The sequence below is a fragment of the Falco peregrinus genome, chromosome Z (assembly GCF_023634155.1).
Source record: "Falco peregrinus isolate bFalPer1 chromosome Z, bFalPer1.pri, whole genome shotgun sequence".
Taxonomy (NCBI): domain Eukaryota; kingdom Metazoa; phylum Chordata; class Aves; order Falconiformes; family Falconidae; genus Falco; species Falco peregrinus.
This window is the reverse complement of record NC_073739.1, coordinates 27222574-27246799: the sequence shown is the minus strand read 5'-3', so window position 1 is coordinate 27246799 and position 24226 is coordinate 27222574. Positions and strand designations below refer to the sequence as shown.

The following is a 24226-nucleotide window of genomic DNA, read 5'->3' as shown; positions in this document are numbered from 1 at the left end:
CTACTTAAAAATTCTTTCCATTGCTTAGCCACCACCACTGTTTGCATACTATCCAATGTTTCTCCTTTACTTGTGTGAACACCCTGCAGCCAGGCTTCCTTCTGTCTCACAATATTTTTTAAAAGATTAATTACACTGATAACATGTAGTCCTCCCTCCTTCTCATTTTCAGATGGCTCCACAGATACCCTGATTTTATTAATTTGTAGGTATAGCTGAAACATGGGAGAGAATGAAGCAATGTAATGATTTGTCAGCTGTTCCAAGTTTGTCAGAAATGCTTCTTGCTTTAAAGTTTGATACGCACTGCCTTAAAATAAACACACACTGGATGTAAAAAAAAACCAACAAAAACTATCAGGATTTGTAAAACATTTTTATTGATTCGAGTTTGCAGAGAATTTTGAAACAAATCTGCTATCATTCACTGATTAAAAATATATTGTAATTACTCTGAACAAACAAATCACCATATGGTAACAGGTTAACACTTATGACTATCATTGTCTTTAGGTCATATGCATTTCTTTTTATATCACTGCAATGACCGCAAAAATCACAGACTACTGAACCATTACATAATGACATTAATGATAAACCCAGTACATTTTTATAACCTTCCATTTTGAAAAAAAACTAAGTTAACATTTATTTCAATAACACAGTAAATTAAGGCACAAATCTGAACTGCATCATTAAACATATATAAGTAAGTACTTTAATTCATATATGGCTTTCCCAGCCTTACAACTGGGGTTAAGACATCTCTTTCAACTGTAAAACCATTAATAGCAATAATCATAATAATAATTTTGTTTTTATCTTATATAATTAATAGCAATAAAGTAACAATCTTAATGTGTCCATTTTCATAAAAGAACTCTGTACATGTTTTGAGATATTATGTCATGTTTAATTGATCTACTTTTCTCCTTCTTTAAAAAGTTCCATTTCTAATTATCAGAGAATGAAATAACTCACTGCCTAGAGTCATTTATTATCTTATAAAAATATTTACTATTTAGGCATTCGGGGATGGTTCTCCAATACCTTTTTCACAGACAGAGTATTATGTTACACCTTTAAATTAAGGCTGATGTACAATTGTGCAAGTGCAGGCCAAATCAGACTGGAGAAATAAATACTCTGCTTAGAGGGCTATTAATGTAAAAGACAGAAATACTACATAGTCAACACTTAAGTATGCTATTAGCGTAAAAATAACTGTTGTTGATAAGACTTTCAGCACTGAGTATTTTTATACTAGGCAGAATTTAAAGAATGGAGACAGGAAAAAAAAATGAGAAAGAAACAATTAGGACAAAATCGGAGGATGTAGATACAGAGTTCAAACAGCAGTCAAGGTTAGGCCTCTTAGTAATGCTGCAATTCCTTCCAGTGGGGGACAGGAAAGACCAAATCAAACATTAAGAGCATAACAGCAAAAGGATAATAAATTGATTCTAAAACAAAAAAGCAGTTTGTGCACAACAAGGTACCAATTTTACCAATTTGCTTCTTTCTTGTTTGGGATAATCACTGGGTTGTTGTCCAGCTCTAACTCAGATCTGAAACAAATCTACAAACGTTTGTGTAGTTTAGCTCAGGCACCAAAGGTTCAAACCAAAAGCTCAAAAATTCATGTGACTCCACATTTACTAGATAAACAATTCTTTATAATTTATTCCTAATTTAGCATTCTCAAGAAGAAGTAACTTAACTTAAAGAAATCTATTATTTGAACTAAAGATTAGCATTCATTCCAATCCAATGTTTTATCAACTGGTGTGCAATAGCTTGACGTGGTGGTACAAAGAACACACGCTTGTTTCCTTTAATGAGACTTTCCACGACCTGCAATAAACAGATTTTTTTCTTTAGACCTTAATATTGTAAACTATATGGAATCTAACATTGCATTGATGCAGAAATTATCTTACTATGATAATCCTAAAATTACTGTAGCTAGTAAAAAGCCACTATCAGATTTTGCAAGACAGATGCAGAGAAAAAAACACACAAGATTCTGTGTGAATTCTGACATTTTTGAGCTCCAACGTGCCCCAAGGACTACTTTCCCTTTTAATAAAACTGTGGAGACCACCTGTTAATGTATTCAAGGGTTTTGTGTGGCCTCTTTAAGGCAATGACCACCAGGTGGTGCCCTCCACTGTTCCATAAACTGCTTCCCCCCCCAATTCCCCGCATTTAACACATTTCCTTCTGTGTTGCATGTGTTTTACTGGTTTTCTGAAGCAGCTGCAAGCAACGTGGGAGTACACTTTTAGTTTAGTCCATTTCTGAAGTATATTTATTTCCAACTCTAGACCAACCTGTATGCGACTAGCTATATTCAGAACTGAGATTCATTTAAAATAAAGCTCTCAGTGTTGCTGGGATTACACTGAGATTGTAGGTGACTAACCTTGCCTTCAGGTTGACTTACAGAGTCAAAACACTCACAACTGCTAGGCAGCAGTACAGTGTTACTAGAAGTGTAGCTCTAAGTAGCCTGTGGAAAAACCCAGGAAGACTATGTTGTGTAAGCAATCTTTCCTTCTTTCAGTCGTGAACTTCAATCTCTCTGTTAAAGTATTTTTTTCCTCTTTTATTTGACTTTTTTTTTAAATAGTGAGGAAAGGCAAGTGTAGAATTTCCTATAAATGCATAGTGAACTGCATTCAGTGCCACAGTATTAATACTGTACTGCATGGAAACAAAAATGTTGAAATCACTGAATTCCCAGAGTTTTTAACTAAACCTCCCTTCTCCCAGGAAATTTGTTAGCATGGTTGTCTGGAGAAACTCAGACTAGGAGTTCTACCAAATACTACTTCTGCCAAAATGAAAAGCACAGACTTGCTAAGGAAATGGGTTAAAATAACAGTAACAAGGATATTTGTCAAAAGGAAAAGGTGAAGGGCTAACTTGCAAAAACGTCAAAAAATGGGCTTGAAAGTGACTCAGAAATTACCATGAGTATCTGCCTTTCTCTGGTTGTGAGTAATCTACAATTAAAATATAACACAATTTTAGTATGATAAAATGGAGAGTATACATGGTCAACTTGCTGAAAAAAGCAAGTATCTATTGTATGCCAGAACCAATACAGTCACAGAATAATCAATACAAGAAGGAAATTAAATTGAACTTTACCTGTTCTTTAGTGAACCAGCGGGCATCCTCTATTTCATTCTTGTCAACTTTAATTTCTGTAGACACTGCAACAGCTAAGCAGCCAATCATCAGGGAGGAGGGCATTGGCCAAGGCTGACAAGAGACATACTGAACACGGCCAACTTTGACTCCAGCCTCCTCTTCTACTTCTCTTCGAACAGCATCTTCTATTGTTTCACCTAATCAAAAAGGGCAAAGAACAAGCAGCTGATGAAAATACTCCAAGCAATGATTACATCCTGTGCTTTGAAATGACTCAAAAGATGTGAAACTGCCCAAGACAATTGCCTATAGAGATCCAGTTCACAGATCAGGGCACAGATCTTAAGCACAAAATAGAGAAGTCTAACAAAGTAAAAAAAGCCAAAGCAAAATGGAACTTTGAAAATAAAGTATAATAATTTTTTCTCCATCATAATACTTCCTGAATTGATAATTTATCATAGATGCAGATTATTATTACCACACCTAAAACGTCAAAAATTGGGTAGGAAATACATTCATTGTTCCTTTAACTACTTTTGAAGTGCTGATCTGTTAATTTATAAATAGCATTGTGTCATTTTCAGTATGGTTGTAACAGCATGTAACACAATTTGAAAATCAGTATTTAAAATTACAATAGTAAGAAAATGGACACTTAGGAAGACTTGCACCCATTTCTGCACTGTATTATTCACTTTGCCTGACTCATTCTTCATTGTCTTAATAAATACAGACAATTCTCCAAACTTAAACTGCAATGAAAAGCTTTACTTCCACATTAATAGAAAACTGCTAGATGTATACATAGACTGTTGATGGTTATAGGCTTCCATATGCATGCTTGTACTGGGTTGTAACCACTGATTACAGGTTCATTAAAGCAGACAGTCCATGCATCAGACAGAAGTTTTAGTTCAGCTACATTCAGCTGATTAGAAGCTGATGATAAAATAAAGGACTCATAAATTTCAGTTTATGTACTTGAATTCGGTATCAGAAAGTAGTAAGGATGGCAGAAGAAAGAGTGAAGAAATAAACATCTTGAAGTCTTTCAAATGATACCCGAATAAATTTATTCATGCTGTCATGGTATTTCACCACAGTTACCGAATGTAGTTATATACTATAATTTCACTAGTGGTTAAGATGTATACCCAATACAAGAATGTTTCACAAATAGTTCTGCAACTACCAATAATTGTAACTAATTCCAACCATTATTGCTGAACACCGCTAGCAAAATATCTCTTTTACTTTTCTTTCTAAATGATCTAATTTCTGCTTATCTTCCACATAATCATTCAGGCCCTAGACACGTAAGCATAAAGTTAATGTAAAGTTAAGCCTAAGTTATACTTTAACTGTTATTTTTCCTATGGCTGAAGTTCCATGCTAAGCATCATCACAGAAGGGACCTTATATGTGTTTTAAAATATTTTTTCACTTAAATAGGTGATTTAAGAGTGCATGATGACAAAACTATGTTAAAATTATATTTACTTAAGTTGCTTTTTATCTTTTTTTATAAATTAGCTGCTGGAAAGTACAGGACAGGCATATTTATTATAACAACTTCCCTAACAGGAAGCAAAGATGTTTATTTATCATAACACTAAACATATTTCTATATTATTTTCAGTGTATAATACTGATAACTGAGAAAGACCATTTGGTAAGGGAAGATTAGATTACTCACCCGGTTCTACAAATCCAGCAAGACATGTAAACATTCCTGGGGGAAACCTCTTCTGCCTACCTAAAAGGCAGTGGTTTCCATCTGGATGGATGACTTGCATTATCACAACAGGATCTGTAAGGGACATGAATGGAATATATTTCCACATCCGAAAGACTAAAAACAGTAATAGATTTCAGCCTATTTGATACCAATGCATGTAAATACAAGTAAGATACCTTTAAGTGATGAAATCAGCATTGTGTAAGTGCCCAGAGCAAGTTGCTATTTTATTTCACTTTGGGCTTTTTTCCCTGCAGGATATCTGTTTATTTTGTTTTGCAACTGTGGTGGTTTAACTCCAGCCAGCAACTTCGTATCATGTGGCAGCTAGCTCACTGATTTCCCCTCCCTCCCACCCTTCTGGTGGGATCAGGGGAATCAGAGTAATAATAGTAATTGTAATGAAGAGGAGAGCGAGAGGAATAAAATCCAAAGGAAAACAAACCCAAGTGATTCACAGTGCAACTGCTCGCTACCCACTGACTGATACCCCTGAGCAGTGATCAGCAGCTCCTGGCCAACTACCCCCAGTTCATACACAGAGTATGACATTCTGTGGTATGGGATATCCCCTGGGCCAGGTGGGATCAGCTGTCCTGGCTCTGCTCCCTCCCAGCGTCTTGTGCACCCGTTCACTGGCACAGCATGGGAAACTGAAAAGCGCTTGACTTAGTAATGTTGATAACACAGAGATATTTTAGTTGTTAAGTAGTGCTTACTCTCTTATACTAAAACCAAACCACAAGCTACTAAGAAGAAAATTAACTTTATCCCAGCTGAAACCAGGACACAACACAGAAGCAGTTTACTAGCTAAGGCTTGAAATGCAGGACATAAATTACCTGCAACCACAGCACACAATTGGTTAAGACCATCAGAGCTGTTAAGAGTATCAATACTAACCTACCTATGCATCCAGCAGACAGCAGTAATTTCTGCAGCAAAACCAATTTACCATCACTTCCTCTACACACACAGGTCTGAACAATGTATTTTATGACTGAAGTAGCAAAAAGCCAAATACTCTAGTCACAATCTAACTATTGACTGAATTTTCCACTTCTGACTTTGATGACTGTTTGCTATCAATCTCTGATATGATGTTGCACTTTTATCTACCTTCTCACCTCTGGTCATTTTATGTAACTTTTTCCTTCTTGCTCAGTATTTCCTCCTACTCACATAATTCTTTTTGTCATGGCTTTCTGCACACTGTTAATCTACGATCTTTCCCCCTTTTTTATCATTACCTAGCTCTTGAGTATCTCAACATCTTTTTTTAAATCTACCTCTGCCTTTAAATATTTTTTCTCTTGCTATTGTTTTTCATGAGGTTTTTTTTGTCCAAAACACCTGCATTTTCTCTATGTGAAAAGACTTGATTCAGCCACCACTATAAACAACAACTTCAAAGATTGTCGTCCTGCTCAGATATCTGCCACATTTGTACATACAGTGTAGAACATGCAGTGTTGCCGTCTGTAAACTTTCTTCAGAAAAAGGCATCAGTAGTAAATGCCGATTCATCAATTTTTCCTATCTAATCCCATTCCTTCTCTGTTTGCTGTGTTCCAGACTATAAAGAAACGGCCACTAGTAGTTTAGCAAATTTCACTATAGTCCATAAGACAGAAGAATTTGGCAGAATTGCTTTGATTACTACAAAGATAGATCTACAGCATGTAAAAGAACATGAAATTCAAAACCACAACACAATACGACCTCCAGAAATACAACTGCAGAAGAGAGGACAGGGAAGGGGAAGAAAAGGTGATCAAAGAGTCACCAAATGGTCCAGGAAAAAAGGGTAAGTTTTTTTCTCCCCCTTCCTTGTTTTCCTATCAATAACGTAATACACTTCCTTTACAACACGTGAACAAAAGGAGCTATATAAACCTGTCTGTACAAGCTTGTATTCTGAGTAGAAATAGGCCTGGCAGTTAAGTGTCTGACAACAAATAGTGAAAGCCAGTGAAGACAGCCAATCAAAGTGGCCCTACAGGAAAATGAGCACTGCATCAGAAATTTGATACAGGGCCAAGCTATTTCAAGCTCTGACAGCTTGCAGAATCTAAGAGAACAATATGCAGGAGGTGTGTGGTGGTATTGTTAGTATCTCATTTATGTTGTTGGAACTTCTAATTGATATTGGTCCATTGCCATAAAGATTGGTATTGTCACAGTGACTTTGTTACATATTACTGCAAAAAATAGAAACCTCAAATGCTCAGTCCTAACCAGAGCTAAGACACACATACTCTGGGGAAAGACAAGTATGTAAAAGCTGGATCAGAACCAAGCAGCTGGAATAACTAAAAAGACTGATTTACATGTATATAACAGTATAAGCAAGCCACTTTTTATAAGTTTACCCTACAATATTCTCACCAACTCTTGGATATGAAGTGTTGTGAACACCCTGGAGACTGGGACAATCTTCTTTTAAGCAAGTTTTCTTGTAACCCCCTTCTTCAATCTTGGTTGCACTCCCACATGTTGGGCAGAATCGGTAGTGGATGTGCCATGCTAGAACAGATCTAGCCTGGGCTACTACCCCTTTAAAAGAATACATTGCAAATACACAAAATCAAATACTAACACATGTAAGCTTTTAACAGTAGAAAAAGCAACTAATAAAGTTTAACATACAAGTAAGACTATGGCTGAACTGTAATCTACAAGAGAAGTTGAGCAATGTGAGTTGTTCAGATCTTCTTTGTAGCACAGCACATACAACAGAACACAGTTCTGTACAGCTACAGACCAATTTATGCGTTCAGAAACAAATTTGTCTGGATCAGTATCTCCTGTTTCTCACAAAAGTTACTTTGTCTGGACAAAGTGCCAGATTATATATCACACCTTTATGACTCATTGTTCCATTTAAACTTCCAAGCGCAAGTTAAGTGTGCTCTTTATCTTTCTGTAAAAGCAAAAGTGTTACAACAGCAGTTGCTAACACCATGACCATAAAGACATTCATTCACTTTGGGATCCTGACTTTACAAAGCTTGCTCACACTGTTTCCTTCTCAGATAAGTATCCAACACATTCTTATTAAGGACTTAGTTTAATTTCTTGTAATGAAAACTCAGTAATATTTTTTTTGTTCATTTTGGAACATTAATGCACATCAATTAATATTTAAATAGTATTATTTAGAAAACCATGATGATCAATAGATTTTGCAGTCTAATAATTACCATTTCAGATGTTTGCCCTTTGCAACTGCATGTGTTCTTACATGCGAAATTCTTCACAAAACCACTGACAAGCTTTTAAAATAAAAATACTTGTAAATCCACTGAAAATACCCGACTCCTTAGCAGTGGTTTGTCCTTGCATTACATGTCAGTGAATCCCAAAGCATATCTTTCTGATTACACATTTGATAACTGCTGCATTTTATGCATCTTACCAGCTTCTTTTTCAGGCAGCTGCAGTAGTGCTGGCATTGGTGGGTCAAGAAAGTAACAGTCCTTATGCTTCTGTTTAATTTTCTCAGCAGACACAGAATCTATGCTAAGAGCAAACCAAGCAACTAAGCCATCCTCTTCACCTTCTTGTACAACTCTTCCATTGTAAGCAGCCAGCAGGTTCATGTGGACCTGAAGTTCAACTCCAAGAAAAATCAAGGTGCCTTCTTCAGATTGATTCATGCACTGCTCCACATCCTTGTGGTACAGCCTGCAGAGCTTTATCTCTGGCTGCTGGGAGCTCTCTGCTCCTCCATTCCAAGTAACCAAAGGACTTAGATTTGAGAAAAGGATGTACACTGTCATTGGATGGCTTTGTTTTTTGCTTAGCCACTTGGAATCTGTTCTTTTATCGCTCCTTCTGTCCAGAAGTGTCAAGCCAAAATAATTTTCATATTCTTTCACTCCATTTGAAAAAAAATCAGAGCTTTGCCCACCCTTCACATTAGCCAACAGATTAGCTATGTGCTTGTATCCCCAAAATTTAGCAATGTCCAGAGCTGTCTGCCTTGATTTATTAATAATGGACATGTCACACCTACAGAAACAGAAAGGAACAGTGGTTATCAGGGTAAATACATTTAGGAAGAGTCCTGATGCTGTTATTCTTACTCACAGCATACACACATAATACTGTTAAGGTGCAAAAACTTTTAGACACTGTCTCTACTGGGACACTGTTTAGCCTAAATACTTAGCATTATGGTATTGAAAAGTAATCATACTTCATTTTCTTTTGCTAAGGCTAGATTCCATATTTTTGTTGATGCACTCTAGATTATCACTTAACAAGGTTCATGCAGTACTACAACAGCAATGAAATAATTAAAATCCCACATTAAAAAAAAAAAAAAAAGCTCATTTACAGATAGAACTTTGAAAGCCAGGCTACAGGTAACTTCTGAATAACCAGTAACAAAAAAACCCACCACATTCAACTAGCATTACCTTCTGGAAGCTAGTGAAAGCAGCATCAAAACATTTAACATAAAATATTTACCACTGAGTAAGAATCAAGAACGCAGCCTCTGCTTAGTGAGAGAAGTAGCACCCTTACAACTGCAGCGCTGGTCCCTGTATGGATCTCTTTGTTACTGCAATGTTGCAAGATGACACAGATGAAGAAATATTGCCTCATGATATATATTTAAATATTAAACAACAATTAAATATAAAACAACAACAGAAATATCTGAAATAAATTGGGATTGACTGGGAGGTGAAAATGCACTTTTTTTGGGGTCAATTTTAACTCAAGTGGGTAAGTAAAACAGAAATTTCACTGTAAACTACAAATTGTACAGTAGATGTGGGGCCAGACTCACCAGTTTATAAAACGGAAGATGCCAGTATATTCATGCTGCTGATACACAGGTAACTAACTGTACTGCAGGCAAGACTACTCTGACTTGTGCTTTTTTATCAACCTCAGTAGTTTTTCAGAGAGTTTATTTCAGAAAAGCATTCAAAACTTAATTTATAAGTTTTTGTTGCTAAAGAAAATACTGTTGCCCATTTATCTTTAAAGATTAAGTCTACTTCAGTCAAAATCTTGCCTAATTTCCTACTTAATTCCCTACCTCAGCCATGAATTTTATTCTGATTTTGTCTTCCCTGTTCTACCTGCTCAGGTACATGCAGACTGTGATCAGGCTGCTGTTCAGTGTCCACAACAGTGGCCTTCACTCTTCTCTAAGACATTGTTCTCCAGTCTACAAACATCTCATGTACCTTGTCTCAAACATGGATGAATATAAATTGATTAGCTTTCCAGGACTAGTCTTTGGAATGTTACATAATATTACCTTCACAGATATTGATGCTTATGTATCCAGCAATTTTATTTGTCCAAATGATTACTATGACAAACATAAACTAGAATGAGACCAACAAGGCCACAGTATCACCTCAGGATAATTATATATATTAGGATTACCTAATATATATAATCCCTGAAGAGATTTACCTAAGAGAACAACCCTGAAAAGGGCGTTTACAAGCATATAGTCACTCTTTTTTTAGACCAAACATAACTTAAAAAAGCCTGTTATCTTACTTAGCGAACAGGTAAACTCCCCAAAATCTCAAAAGATTCCTCAATACACATATGATTTCAGCCCACAAAATCTGACACAGAGATCCTACTCTACATGCTGGAATGCACTGACTGATTACAATGCAAAACAATGGCTCATCTGATGCTCCATGCTGAGTCCCAGGAGAGGGCAGAGCACGTAGGTAGGACTGAAAAACAAACTAAACCACTTGTGGGATGTTCACTGGAGGTTCTGGAATGCTGTGCCTGAGGTTACTCATAACCACAGAATGCACTCAGCCTGCTTGGTTCTGTAATTAGCAATGCAAAAAGTAACAAACTGGGCTTGATTAATATAGAACTCAGTTGAACTGTAACACTTGACTCATCTTTTATACTGAAATGTTTTCCATTTGAAATATGGATCCTGACTTTATTTAGGCTTTGGAAAAATCTTCTTTGGGGTCTCAAGGAGAACATTGAAGCATTCTTTGCTTTTCTCAGTGCCTTGAAAAACTAGGACTACAACAGTTGACTTGAAGACAGACAAAAAATATGACAGCAAGTTTCTGACAAGCAATGAACATGCTTGGTGACGTGCTGACTGAAGAAAATGTGACAGCTCAAGGAGGAAGGGGGAAGTGAATTGTCCAAAAAATAAGACAAATTAAATTCATAGAATCATTTAGGTCGGAAAAGACCTCTGAGATCAAATCCAACTGCTAACCCCCAACTGCCAAGTCCATCACTAAACCACATCCCTAAGCATCGCATTTACACCTTTTTTAAAGGCCTCCAGGGATGGTGATTCCACCATCTCCCTGGGCAGCCTGTTCCAATGCTTCACCACCCTTTCAGTGAAGAAGTTTTTCCTAATATCCAATCTAAACCTCCCCTGGTGCAACTTGAGGCTGTTTCCTCTCATCCTGTTGCTAGTTACCTGGGAGAAGAGACCAACCCCATCTGCCTACAGCCTCCTGCCAGGGAGTTGTGGAGAGCAGTAAGGGCCCCCCTGAGCCTCCTCTTCTCCAGACAAAACAACCCCAGTTCCCTCAGCTGCTCCTCATAAAACTTGTTCTCCAGACCCTTCACCAGCTTTTTGCCCATCTCTGAACATGCTCCAGCACCTCTACAGCCCTCCTGAAGTGAGAGACCCAAAACTGAACACAGGATTTGAGGTGCAGCCTCACCAGTGCTCATCAATCAGTAACTTTGGTAAAGGTGTGCCTGTCATGTCGTACTTAACAGCCGGCACATCAGCAAACATTCTGCACTGTAATGTAGATACAAGTGGATTACAAATAAAGTTTAGAGAATAAGGCTAAGTGAAACAATCAGATGTACTATATTTATACTCAGTACAGTGGTTGGAATGGGATACAAAATTTCTTCTATTCTGCTGGTCTCTGTGAGAAGTGACAATGTATCCGTAAAGTCATATGAAAGGAATAATTTCAAAGATGCTCATAACTTCTGAAGAGTTTCTTAGCAAACATGGAAAGCATGATGCAGCAGCAGAACCCAGTTATAAACAGACACAAGATTATATCTTTCTGTGTTTTAACCCTGAAAATATTGACACTATCTGTCAGGTGAATTTACTTTTCTGAGATCAAGCTGAAACAGGCAGGAAATTATTCTGGTTAGAGCTCTTTCATGCGATCTGTGGAACAGCTTACCCTTTCTCTAGAAGAATCTGCACAACCTCAAGGTGTCCATTTCTGGCACCATACATCAGGGCTGTCCAGCCGTTATCTGCAGCTGCATTGATAAGTGTTGGGGAACGACTGAGCAATGCTTTCAGCTTGACCACATCGCCAACAGCAGCGAAGTCATGCAGCTGGGAAACCATGCTCTGTCGGAGGTCCTTGTCAAAGTCTGTCATTGTGTCAGCTAAGCGGAAAAGAGAAAACAAAAATGCCTGAAAACATATACACCATTTGCAAAAGGCATTAAGTAAGAGAATTAAGTTTAATGGTGTGCAGACAACCAACACTATCAAGGAAAGTACGGCCACAACAGCAAAATACTGGCAATTAGTGGAACATTGTTACTCCCAACTGAACCCTAGCCCCACAAGTCTCCAAACGCAGCTGAATTTTATCCGAACACCCAAGACTAATTTTAAAGAGGCTTATGCAGTGAAAAGGTTGTGCTAGGCACAGATGCTACTCTGAACGGGAAAACCACGCTCCAGGCTTTCAACGGCGACACACACAGGGCAGGACAGCGCGAAGCCCCGCTCCCCGAACGGGCTCCCGGGCGCTTCGGCAACAAGTAACCGCAGGAGGGCGAGTCCCCGGCGGCTACAAGCTACTTCAGCCACCACTGTCTCGTCGCCGGCGGCCGCCTACCCCCCGCCCCAGGCCAGGGCCGCCGGCACCGCCGCTGGCACCCGGCGCAGCGCAAGGGCTGCGAGCGCCCCTCACAGCCGGGCCCGCACCAAGCCGCTGCCTCGCGTGCGCACACCGCCCAGCCGGCGCGGCAGGCCCGCAGCCACCCGTCCGCGGGGCGCCGCGTCTGTGCGGGCAGCGGCGGGCACGGGCCGGGCCGCGCGCCTGGCCGGCGGCGCTGTGCCGGCTCCCCGGGGCGCCCCGTTACCTGAGCGGCCGCGGCCGACGCGCGGAGCCGCGCGCGCGTCAGGGGGTGTGTGCCGGCGCCGCTCCGCCCCGCGGCCGCCGCGGCCCGGCGTAGGGGGGCGGGACGCGAGCGGTGCGCGGGGCGAGCGGTACGCGGCGGGGGCGCCGGGCCGGGCCGGGCCTGCCGCGGGGCTGGGCTGCGCGCCGTGCGTAGCGCCCGGCCCTTGCGGTGACTGTCGGCCCACGAGCGGGCAGCGGCGAGCTACCGCCGGTGCGAATCGGCAGCCATTAGCTGGGCGCTGCTGCCGGCGCGGCCACCTTGCTGGACAGGTTCGGGGCAGGCGGCCATTTTGTTTTTCAGGCAGGAAACGGTGCGGTTCTAAAACCGGGTCAGACGGAGTGGTGGCTTGGCTTCGTTGCACGGGTGGGAGGCGGAGCCGGGCAGCGGTAGCAAATGCAGGTACTGGTGGGTAAAAGTGGAACAGAAGCGGCGTCGTGGCAGGGGAGAAGACTTAGCGCGGAAGCTGGAATGATTGTACGTGCCAGGAGGTAGTTCCAATAAAAGCGTGTTGGGCTAAGAAATGCTTGGGGAAGTCAAGGCCACACCTGCAAGTTAACGCGGGAGTGTTGTTCGGTGCACTTGCCTCTGGCGAGTACCTAACGAGATTTTTAACAAAAACTAAAAGATATTGCCCGTGGCTCAGTATGCAGTAAGTCAGTTTTCACACACTTGGGGAGACATTTCTTATTCATTTCAGGTTTCCACAAAGCTGGGGGCTAGGTGCTAGTCCACAATGCAAGCACTGCCCCCACCCCCACCTCCCCTGCCCCGTAAAGGACATTCGATGATACATTTATACAGAAAAACTGCAGGGTCTGTAAGTTTCCAAACCCATCCCCTTTACACTGCTTGGTTAGTAATTTGCATACAATTACAATATGGTTACACAACTATATCTGCTATCATGCATGCTTAGAGGAGTGGTTCTCACCTGAGTGAGGGTGTTTCTGACCTAGGGGTGTGATTTTTGGTATTGTAATGATGGTAGTACAGTTAAGGATGCATCAACCTTAAGTCGTCTTTGCCAAGCTGGCAATATGCACAGAACATCCTCAAAGTACTCTTACTAACTGTCCTTTTGAGGTCTTGTTGTTCCAGAGTGTCCTTGTTGAAAGAATGGCTGTGTACTTTTCTGCTTACAGCCTAAAACTTCTCAGTGTATACAAAGTACCTGTTGCACAAACAATCAGACCATTCTAAATTTTCTGTTATCCTTCAACACTGTCGTGGCAAACCTGAGTCCAGCACCAGTTAGTCTGAAGTCCTGGTGTCATCCTTGACCTTCCAGAGAACAAGAACACTATTCTTTTAAAAAACCTGTTGCTTGAAAATGTAAAATTATTTGGTTTCTTTTTTGTATTTTTTGTAATTTTTGATCTAGGAGGATTCACATTTTCAAATTTCTTCACTCATCTTCAAAGCCAGAAGAACTGGACAGCTTTTGTTCCTGCTGCTTTAAGGAAACGTAATATATTCCCACATCCATGTATTACCATAGAGCCATTTATTTCTGAGTGAAGGGTATGAAAGACATTGCGACTGGGTCCTGTCAGTCTCGGTAATGGCACATGTAGTTGCTATATCTTGTGTAGCCATTGATAGAAAACCTTAATTTTAAAAACTCATAATAACAAATCATAAGTTATTATATTTATATAAGTTTTAACTTATAAAGTTTGAGTAAGTTTTTTTTTGCAGCATGTGGGGTTCTAAATTTAGATAGTCACCGTTAAAAGCTTTCATACATCATAGTAAGTGGCTTGTTGAACATAATAGACAGTACAAAGTTTATGCGTATATTGTGTGGTCTTTATAACTCATTGGTAACCAAGCTTTCAATAATGTAGTTGGTGTTTTGTACTCTTATTAAAGCTTCCTCACCAGGGGGTCAGCCATGTTGAAGGAAACTCCCCTTAGAAACAGCGCAGATGCAGACCAGGGAATGTGCATGAAGAATTTGTAAGATTTTTTTCCAGATAGGAACAAATGAAAAAGTTAAGGGATGGGATTTTAATTTTATTCTCTCAGCCGGAAATTGGTCATATCCTCTGAGATGTGGGTCATGTACCCAGAAGCAATTATTTCTACCTGGTGAAGTGGTACCACCAGCCCTACACTAGCTAATGCGCCAGATAGTTGTTTTCTTTCTGTGATGATTCGTGGCTGAAGAGAAAACAGCTTTATTGCTGTAATAGGCAAAGGCACAGTTGTACTTACCTTCTTGGTAGTGTCTTAAATCTGCCATTCATGAAGTTGGGATAACTCAGCCTTACATCCTGATCTGTGTAATGAATTCCCTGATTTATTAGGTAGGCTCCGTAATCTTCGTGTTCTTTACTAACTCGTGGTGCCCTGTTAACAGTTCTGAAACTTGTTTTCCTTCTGTGTAAAACTCAAGAAAGCATTCTAAACCTAGAAAGCATACTAGGAAGGAGGCTAAGCTGTAAGATGAGTATTTTGGGATTGAAAAAGAAGTGTATCACTTGAAGCTTCTATAAAGCCAAGTATGTGCCATCTCTAACATTCATATTCAAGATAATGAGACCTGTGTAAGTTGCATATGTGTACAGAAAAAATCTGGTATTGTAGCACTGATCAGTAAGTTACTGTGTTCTGCTACACAGTGTCACAAATGCTATAGACTACAAGAACAGGTATGGTTTGGGGAGGCTTTTATTATCTTTGATGGTGGTTCTGGCAGGACCTTTATTATCTATGGCATGTACAATGCGAAATGGAGTTTCAGATGGGTATCTAACGTACCTGTGTCATACTCGAGTTTTTTATTACTTTATTAGGCTTTTTTCTTGTAATAAATTTTTTAAAGGCTAAAAAAAATCTGGTACTTTTTAATATTGCTGGAACGGTTATTGTTCTGCCTTAGAATTTTTCTACGTGTATATGAGTGTCAAGTTACCTCTTTTAGCATAACACTGACCTCAGTATCACCTATACCTATGGAAGATTCTTTCCTTCTTGAACAAAATGTGTGTAGACTTTGTATTGTATCCATAAGACATGTGAAGTCTTTTTTGTGCTATTGGGGTATTATTGCTATCAAAATGCTCCTGCCTCCCCTTTTCCCTTCTCCCTTAATTTGCCTTCTGGAAGTTTTGATCACACGAGTCCAATACGTATGATGGGTACATATTTGATGTCTGTATTATGGATTGTATGTTGGATTCTGCAGAAACTTCTGTTTCTGCCTCCCTGAAGGAAGAGTCACTTTCAAGGAACTGTCCTTGAACTTCCTTCAAAGTTTGGTAGTTTTTTTTCCTCCCTGTTTTCCAAATGTAAAGGGATTGTATCTGCCTTAGTATTGCTAAAGGGTTTCCCAATTTGCAAAATATGAAGGATGATTTTCTTCTTGAATGGTAAGCTGTTTAGACAGAAGCGTTCTTGTTCTTGATTTTCGCAGAGGTCTGTACCTATTCCAGAAGTGCAGTATAAGGTGACTAATGCAATTTTTTTTTAATGCTTCTTTTGTATCCATTGTTGAAGAAAAATCATGAGTTACAGCAGATTTTTTGTTCTTTAGAAAATGTGATTTATGTAATGAGTTCAAATTAATTGTTATACTAAAAGTTGTATAGGTTGTGGTTTTTTCATTGTTACCAACATGCTTTCATATATTAAATAAAAAATAAAAAAGAGAAAGTAGTATTTGAGAGGTCAGAATACAGTAGTGATACTGCTGCAGTAAAACCTTGCAAAACTGATTGCAGTTACTCCTGTTGGGACACATAGGTTAAGATAAATGCAGTTCTTCCATCTGTATTACATTTTCAGGGTTTTTTTGCATTTGTATTAAACAGGAATGACTCATAAGGATGTCTGTTTTAATGTTTTATTTGAATTCTTAACTATGTTTTCAAATACAAAATTAGCTTTTAGATGTGGATCTCAGAAGGTTTAATGTGCCATTCATCAGCTTCTTATGTTAGAAACAGAGCTTTAGCTGGAGATATATATATATATATATGTTTTAATCTTTTTTTAGAGCTGTTAGTAGGAAGGTCCTCTTTTCTGTGTACATGATTGAAATTATGTGAAAATATGGAAATAGTTGGAGGTTTTGATGCCTTTGAGCTATAAATTCTACTGTTAAATAACATTAGAGCCAAACTGTGTCCTGCCCGGTTCTCTGTGTGCTGATTTTTGTTACTGTGCAGTATTTTTCATAGTGAATATATATTAAAAAATATACATTACCTTGTCCTTCTAAATTTGATTTACTTGTAATGTCAACATACGTTCACCTGAAAGTCCACACCAGATAGGTGGTTCCTCACTGGATCAGTATTATGTGTGTTCTGTGTGATCTGCTATTATGGTCAGACTGTAGCTGGTGACTCTCCCAAATGTGGCCTTTGCAGGACACTTATTTTACTGGCATAGTGGTTGAGATTGCAAATTTTTTGTGTCCCCCCCTATCCGCCATGTGCCTTTTCCAAATTTGTGTAGTACATGAATAACAGTATTTTGAGTAACAGGAATTGTGCTGTGCTGCTTGTGTGTACTAATGTATCACTCAAGGGCAGTGTCATTTCTTACTCTTGAGGAGTATTGCAGGATGCTGGAAATGTATGATCAGAAATAGATAATGAAAGGAACCAATTCTTCTCTTGCTGATGGAATGGTACATTCTCTGTTTCTTGACATCATGTGAGCAGTTCCCAGCTTGCATGATTGAAAGTTACCTTAAGTGGAATTTGCACCATCTCCCAGTGCATCGTTGCAAAAATAACTTACTACTCCTTGTTTTAAATATCTGTACTATAATAAAAAAACTGATTGGGAATTTAAAATTATTTTAACATACCAACTCGTGAGTTTGAAAATGTTTTAGTTCTGCTAACAGGTTTAGTTACTGTGCTGGATAAAATGTTGCAAATTATTGTGAATATGCAAAACTTCATTTAATCACTGAGCTGAATTTTCTAAGAGCAATTTAAGGGTTCCTTAGAATTAAAATATGCAATGGTAACTCGCTTTAAAAACTTTTTTTACCTTTGATGTATTCAACATCTAAGTAAAGCTTACTGAGAAGGTCAAAGTAGTGCTGGACTTGGGTGTGCCATGATTATTGAATTTTGTAGTAAGTAAATAAATAACTGGCCAGTATAGTCTTTGATTTGACTGTGTCCATTAGCTCTTTAGTAGTGGGGAGCATTGTTGTAGAGGTGTATTTGTAAGGCATCGGGCGTTTGAGTGAGGTTGCCAGTGTGAGAATGGAAATGGATGCTACGCCACTAATTTACTGTGATCCTGAAAGAGCCTCTGGTGGCCGTGTATTGATAGTGACTAATGACAGTCTTTTCAAAGTGTGTGCTGATTACTGCAGCCAGCAAACAGGGAGTAATATCTGAATGCCCTGATGCCCTATTCATTTTGTGCTGCAGCCTGTAGAAAAAATTGCATGTGCTGTGAAGAATGTACCAAAGTGCCTTGGGAAGCACTGCAGTGTGTGGGCAAAACAGACTTGGAGTGCCTGCAAGAAGTGACACAGCACTGCTCCTGTTAGTCTAAAAGATGGCAAAATGGTACTACAAATGGGAGAGAAGCAGTCTGAAGAGATGTTGATCCCCAGTTGTTTCATAACCTTGCCTGCAAAAGCCTAGCAATATAGAGTTAATGTGAAAACAGGCTCTTAGTATTACTATGGAGAAGAGACCTCTCCAGGCCAGGAACTACTGTAAGTTTAGGTTGTACCAGAGCATGTAGCTTTTCAGGGATTCCAAATGCATGAAGAGTTAAAAAAAAAATAAAAATCTTAAAGAAACTTGGAAGACAATACTCTGAACTTCCTCTTGTTGTGGATGTGATGTGACATGGATATGATAAATGTAAGGAAAAATAACATCTGAATGTATGACTTGTGACCCTCCCCCACTGAACATTCTTAGAAGCAGTATCTCTGGGATGTTACTGTTTCAGACTCTCAAAACCTGTGTGTTTTTCCCAAATTAGTAGTTAGAAGATGACTGGAAAAATAAATAGCAAAATAGACTATTTTTATGGGATTCATTCATACTGTCACACCTCATGTACAAGCAGGAAGTGTTTTTCTATGGTGGGTCACTGTAGTCAGACCTCCTGGCTGTTGACTCTGAGGGTTTAGGTACCCAACAGTGCAGTGTTTTCAGGATTATGCACCTAGGGAGAGACAGCTCTGAGACTTGCAATGTGTTGTCCTTAAACATCCTTTAGCAAATGAGATCTTGGAGACCTGTCAATCAGAGATATATCACCTCCCGGTATGCAGGTGGCATTATGAAGACACTGCATCTGTAGAAGTCACAGGCAGTGTGGAAACCAACAGTACACAAGAGTGAGGAGATTGTTACTTACACCTGTGGTGTGACTTAAGTAGATTGGCCAGCCTTTTTAAGCCTAACGAGTCTTGGACTGGCTGACCATGTAACAAGCCCTATTCAGGTATCAGCTCTACCTGGGCAGCTAACATCTGTAAAGAAAGGGATCAATAATGCAATTCCAGGGAGGGAAAAAGTTTGTGGCTTTTTTTTTTTCTTTTATTTTTTTTTCCTGGGACTGAGTTGGAATAAAGGAAAGAATGTAGAAATGAGGTATCTGTATTTTGATCTGGTGTTATCAGGCAGTATAGCTCTGGTCTGAGCTACCTTTTCAAATCTTTTTATTTGAGTTACTAAACTGTGCTGAGGGAGATCTCTAGAAATGACTCTGGTAACCGTCAGTTCTTTCTGGACTAGGGAAAAAGGCTAGCTTGATTATTTAGGTTAAGATGTTTATTAAGACCAATGTAAAATCTCATGTTTATATTATTTAGATTCTTTAAAGTGAGAATCTTGATTGATCCTATTTTAATGTTGGAACTAGATTACACATGAGAATAATTTATTTAATGTTCTTCAGACTCAGTAAAACAGTAGCAGTATCATAGAAGGTTTGCTAGTTCTTTATTTGGGCCTGTACTTCATTCTTACCTCTCAATTTCAGCATGTTTTATGAAAGCTCTGTTTTTCCAAGAGTCACTGCGCTAGGTGAAGGTTAAAAGGCAACTCCGGTTTTAAGTTGCTCATTGGAATCAAAACAAAGTAGTGTAGTGGATGTGTGAAAGGAGTATGTTGCCAAACAGTTTATGTACAATGCATTATAATAGATTAACCTTTTAGCACAACTTGGCTTAAAAAAAAAAAATGCATCTTAGGGATTCAATGCTGTTATGAGGCAAGCAGAAGTCAGTATTATCTGATGAGGTTTCTTGAACTGGCACTGCAGCATTCCATAATAGTCTCCTTCGGTGTTTCCAACCAGGACTTTGGCACAATCTTAACTAGTCCCCCCAGCCCAGGCAGCTCCCTGATTAATTTCCAAGCAGTCCTCCTTGAGAACCAAGTGGACAAATGCTAAAGGCCTGATCTAGGGTCCATTGGTATAAATACGAGTCTTTTGGTGCTGAAGAGGTGGAACCAGTTTGGTGGGAGTTTTCACTTTCTTGTAGGAAAGAGCTGAAGCAAAGCTGTATGACTCATTATTATGAAAAAAGAAATGCATTTGCAGGTGTCGGTTAATTTCAGTTAAAAAATACCAAAATACTATCATGTGTTCTTAGTGTTATCTCTAGGCCTCAGCTGGCAGTCTACAGAATGGGGAAAGTAAGAGTTCTTTCAATGTAGAATGCTATCAGTCAGCTACACTGTCTTAACTGGAAGTTTCTGTCAGCCGTGGAATGTACAGCAATATATGCATTGCCTGACAAGAAAGACGGAATGCAGCAGTATTAATCTGCTCAGAATGTTCCTGAAAAGTGGATGGTTTGTGTTATGATGGTGAGTGAAGCAGATTTTCCCCAAATAATTAATCTAAGGGGAGTGAGGTGTAATGAGTGCAGAAACTTAGTAAATGTGCATGAGTTAAATTTGCAGGGATAGTATATGCAGCGTGGAGGCCTGGATGGCAGGAGCATGAGCATCGGGACTGTCAGCTGGGGAGGTGTTAGCCTTTCAGCAAGTGGCTGTGCAGAAGGGATCACTGCTCTGAAAGAGGCCCACCTGCCTCGTCTGTGAGATTGAATGCCTGACCATTGACACATTTTTCTCTCCTTTACCTTGCTTAACTTGCATAATGTTGATTCATTGTAGAGAGGCTGAAGGCAATAAAAATGTAACTGTTCAAAGATGTAACCCAAAGTGCCAACAGGAACATTTACAGTATAGTGATCTGCTGGACTCCTCAGAACCTGATGGACTGTGGTAAGGCTATGGAGAAAAGCTGTAGTATCCCAAGAGTGGGTATGGGGGGTAGGGTGTGGGTGAGATTTTTATGTGTGCTTTGTGGCTGACAGTTGGAGGGGTTTTAGTTTTCTCTAAATTATTCTTGTGTTTTCAATTTTCTCCCTATTCTAATTTGGTTCTGTTTGTAAAGCGCTTGTATTTTAACTGATTGCTTATGAATGTGGCAGCATGGCTCCCTGAGTACTAGACAGGGTAATTTAGTTTCTCAAGTTGCTCAGGTGGTGGCTAAGTTGGTGTTTGAATTGTTTAATAAGGGTTGATTAATAAGAGTGGTTTTAATAATCTGTTAGTGTCTGGCTTACAAATGCTTCCTCATGATTAGTGAAATCATATTTGCAGCAATTTTGAGCTGAAAGAACTGTTACTCCCCCTATTCTGTGGACTGCTAGCTGAGTCCCAGATTTAGTATTAAAACACCTAATGGTGCTTTGTGTTTTTATGTATTTTTTCTTTTAACTGAAATTAACTGTTACCTGCAAATGGATTTTTTTTTTGTCATAATTACCTTCATGCAGTTTGTTTTCAATACAAAGGATAATTCCTCTTAAATTAAAGGGGAGTTTTAAAATTAGGAAACTAGTTTTGTTATGGGAAAAAACAGGCTTTCTATGTGTCCATAGGAAATAGTGGAGCCAATACTAAAGCAGTTTTCATAAAACTGTTCCTTCTCTGCTTTAATTCTTCACCTTGATCACATCTACCATTACTTCCAAAATAAATGAGGCAGGAAACATGCAAATTCTTTTCTCTTTTTGAAACAAAACCTTGTTTTGTTCCCAGAACACAGAGAATGTACGTGCACTGGGACAAAGATACTACCATAGAAAATTTATGCGGTCATGTTGTGGGAGTCCTGTTATCATTAATTAAAAGTGGCATTAATTATGACATCTTCTAATTTTAGTGTTTTACTTTGCAAAATTCAAAATCTTATGACAGTTTTTTTTTTTGTTTCGTTTTCCTTGGGTTTGTGTATCTATGTGTGAATCTTGTGAAGTTCAGTTTACTACAGAAATACTTAATTTGTATTTGCAGCAGTAGAGTCGGCACCTTGAGATCCACCAGAAGGATTTTTGCTAGCTCAACTACTAGTGCAGGTGGAGGTGATCATGCAATGGACTGCTATCAGAAGGAAAAGAAAAGGAAAAGAAGCGATTTGTCACCGAGTACTCCCTGTAACCAGTGAAATAGTTCAACTGAATTTTGGGAGAGCTGTCTCATACAGCTGTTAAGTGATGTAGGGGGTGCGGCTGCCCCCTCCCGTCCGGGGCGGCTCCTGCCCGCCGCCGGGCCCGGCCCGCTGCCGGGGGTCCCTGCCCAGGCCGAGGGACGCGGGTGGCGTCACCCCGCTGGCAGGGCAGCCAGGAGTGGCGCCGAGTGACGTCGCGGTGACACCCCGGGGGCACACGCACACTGGGGGCACACGCACACTGGGGGCACACACACACCCCGGGGGCACACACACCCCGGGGGCACACACACACGCACAACCCCCCCACACACACCCCCCCCCCCACCACCGGGGGTGCGCGCGCACACACACCCCCACCCACCCCGGGCACACACACACACCCCCACACCCACCCACCCACCCCGGGGGCACACACCCCGCCACACACCCACACACCCCGGGGGCAAACACACCCACCCACCCCACATACCCCGAGGGTGCACACACACACACACACACACACAACCCACCCCCCGGGGGTGCACACACAGGGCACCCCCCCACACCCCCCCGCACGGAGGGCAGCGCCCCCGGCCCAGCCCCAGCCTGCAGGGGCTCACGCACACACGCGCACACACGCCCCGCCCCCCCCAACGGGCTGGGACCCGCCGTCCTGCCCCGGGCACCGGCCCGAGCCCCTCGCCTGCCTCGCTCGCGCCGGGGACCCCCAGCAGCCGGCGCGGGGACACGCGCCGCTCCTGCCCCACGGCCGCGGGTTGAAGCCCCCGCCGGCTCCGCCCGGCTCCCGCTGGGGTCCCCGCGCCGGCTCCGGGCTCTGACACCACAGGCCGGGGACACCCGCACCCCTAGCCTGACCCCGGTTGCGGGCAACGCGTTGCGCTCGCGCACACACGGGTCCCCCCAGGGACAGGCACCCGGTCCCTGCAGCGGGCACGGGGCAGAGGGGCAGCGCGCGCGGGTAGTTAAGGCAAGTGTTAACGGGTCGGTGCGAGAGGAGGGGCCGGGCTGTGCCGAGCAGGTGCGGGCTCGGCCGGGCGAACTCGCTGCCCGCGCTGTGCCACACGCGACGGGACCCGCTGTGCCCTGTTCTGTCCCCTCCCCCACGTCCCTCCCCCGCGCAGCCCCGTCGGTCCCGCACCCCTCGCAGCCGGGACCCCCGGGCTGGGGGCGGGGCAGCTGCACGGGGACGTGGGGCGTCCCCAAAGCGGCAGCTGCAGTTTCGTGGCAGCCCGGCAGCTGCCGCGACAGCGAGGCGCGCTCCTCGTCCTTGTCTGCGCGTCCGCGTTGTCAGCGGTGTGTGCCCTGGGCTGCTGCGGGTTGCGGCTTCCCCCTTTTCCCAGTTTCCCAGCCGAGCGGGTCAGCAACAAAGATAACCTGGCTGGAATAAACGTCCGTGCCTTCTTACATGACCCTACCAATTACTGTGACTGACCAGGTCTGGTTCTCATCACCACGTCCCTCACCATTTGTTGGTCAGGTTTGTATCCCTGTATGTTCCTGCTTATGGCTTCCTCCTTTTCTTACTTGCTGCATTCAAAAAGGTCCCTGACCAGATACCTTTAAAAAAGCTGATACTCACCTTCCATATACCCGTTCCTGTAGTCATTGCGGAACTTCATCTTGTATCCACCAGCTTAAACCCTTTGCCCATCTCCTGGATCTACTTACGTCTGCACTCTTGATTCCTACCATAGATTTGATGCTCAT

General features: G+C 41.2%; 1 protein-coding gene and 1 long non-coding RNA gene across 3 annotated transcripts; one reads left to right on the top strand and one right to left on the bottom strand.

The window, feature by feature from the left end:
• Nucleotides 1-357: 357 nt before the first annotated feature.
• On the bottom strand, nucleotides 358-13143 carry NUDT12 (nudix hydrolase 12). 2 transcript variants are annotated; one of them, XM_055791187.1, is made up of 7 exons: nucleotides 13013-13143; nucleotides 12091-12304; nucleotides 8319-8914; nucleotides 7289-7456; nucleotides 4859-4972; nucleotides 3157-3356; nucleotides 358-1854 (listed from the first exon to the last, which is right to left on the bottom strand). In XM_055791187.1, exons 2-7 carry the CDS (start codon nucleotides 12294-12296, stop codon nucleotides 1744-1746), a joined length of 1395 nt encoding a protein of 464 aa, XP_055647162.1. In that variant the 5' UTR covers nucleotides 12297-12304; nucleotides 13013-13143; the 3' UTR covers nucleotides 358-1743. The 2 variants fall into 2 exon arrangements, with proteins under 2 accessions (XP_055647162.1, XP_013157165.1); XM_013301711.3 differs by lacking the exon at nucleotides 13013-13143 and having other exon boundaries at nucleotides 358-1579.
• On the top strand, nucleotides 12167-22547 carry LOC114013012 (uncharacterized). The gene is made up of 4 exons (XR_003555838.2): nucleotides 12167-12297; nucleotides 13276-20862; nucleotides 21175-21285; nucleotides 22363-22547. It is a non-coding gene; the product is annotated as an uncharacterized LOC114013012 (long non-coding RNA).
• Nucleotides 22548-24226: the final 1679 nt, after the last annotated feature.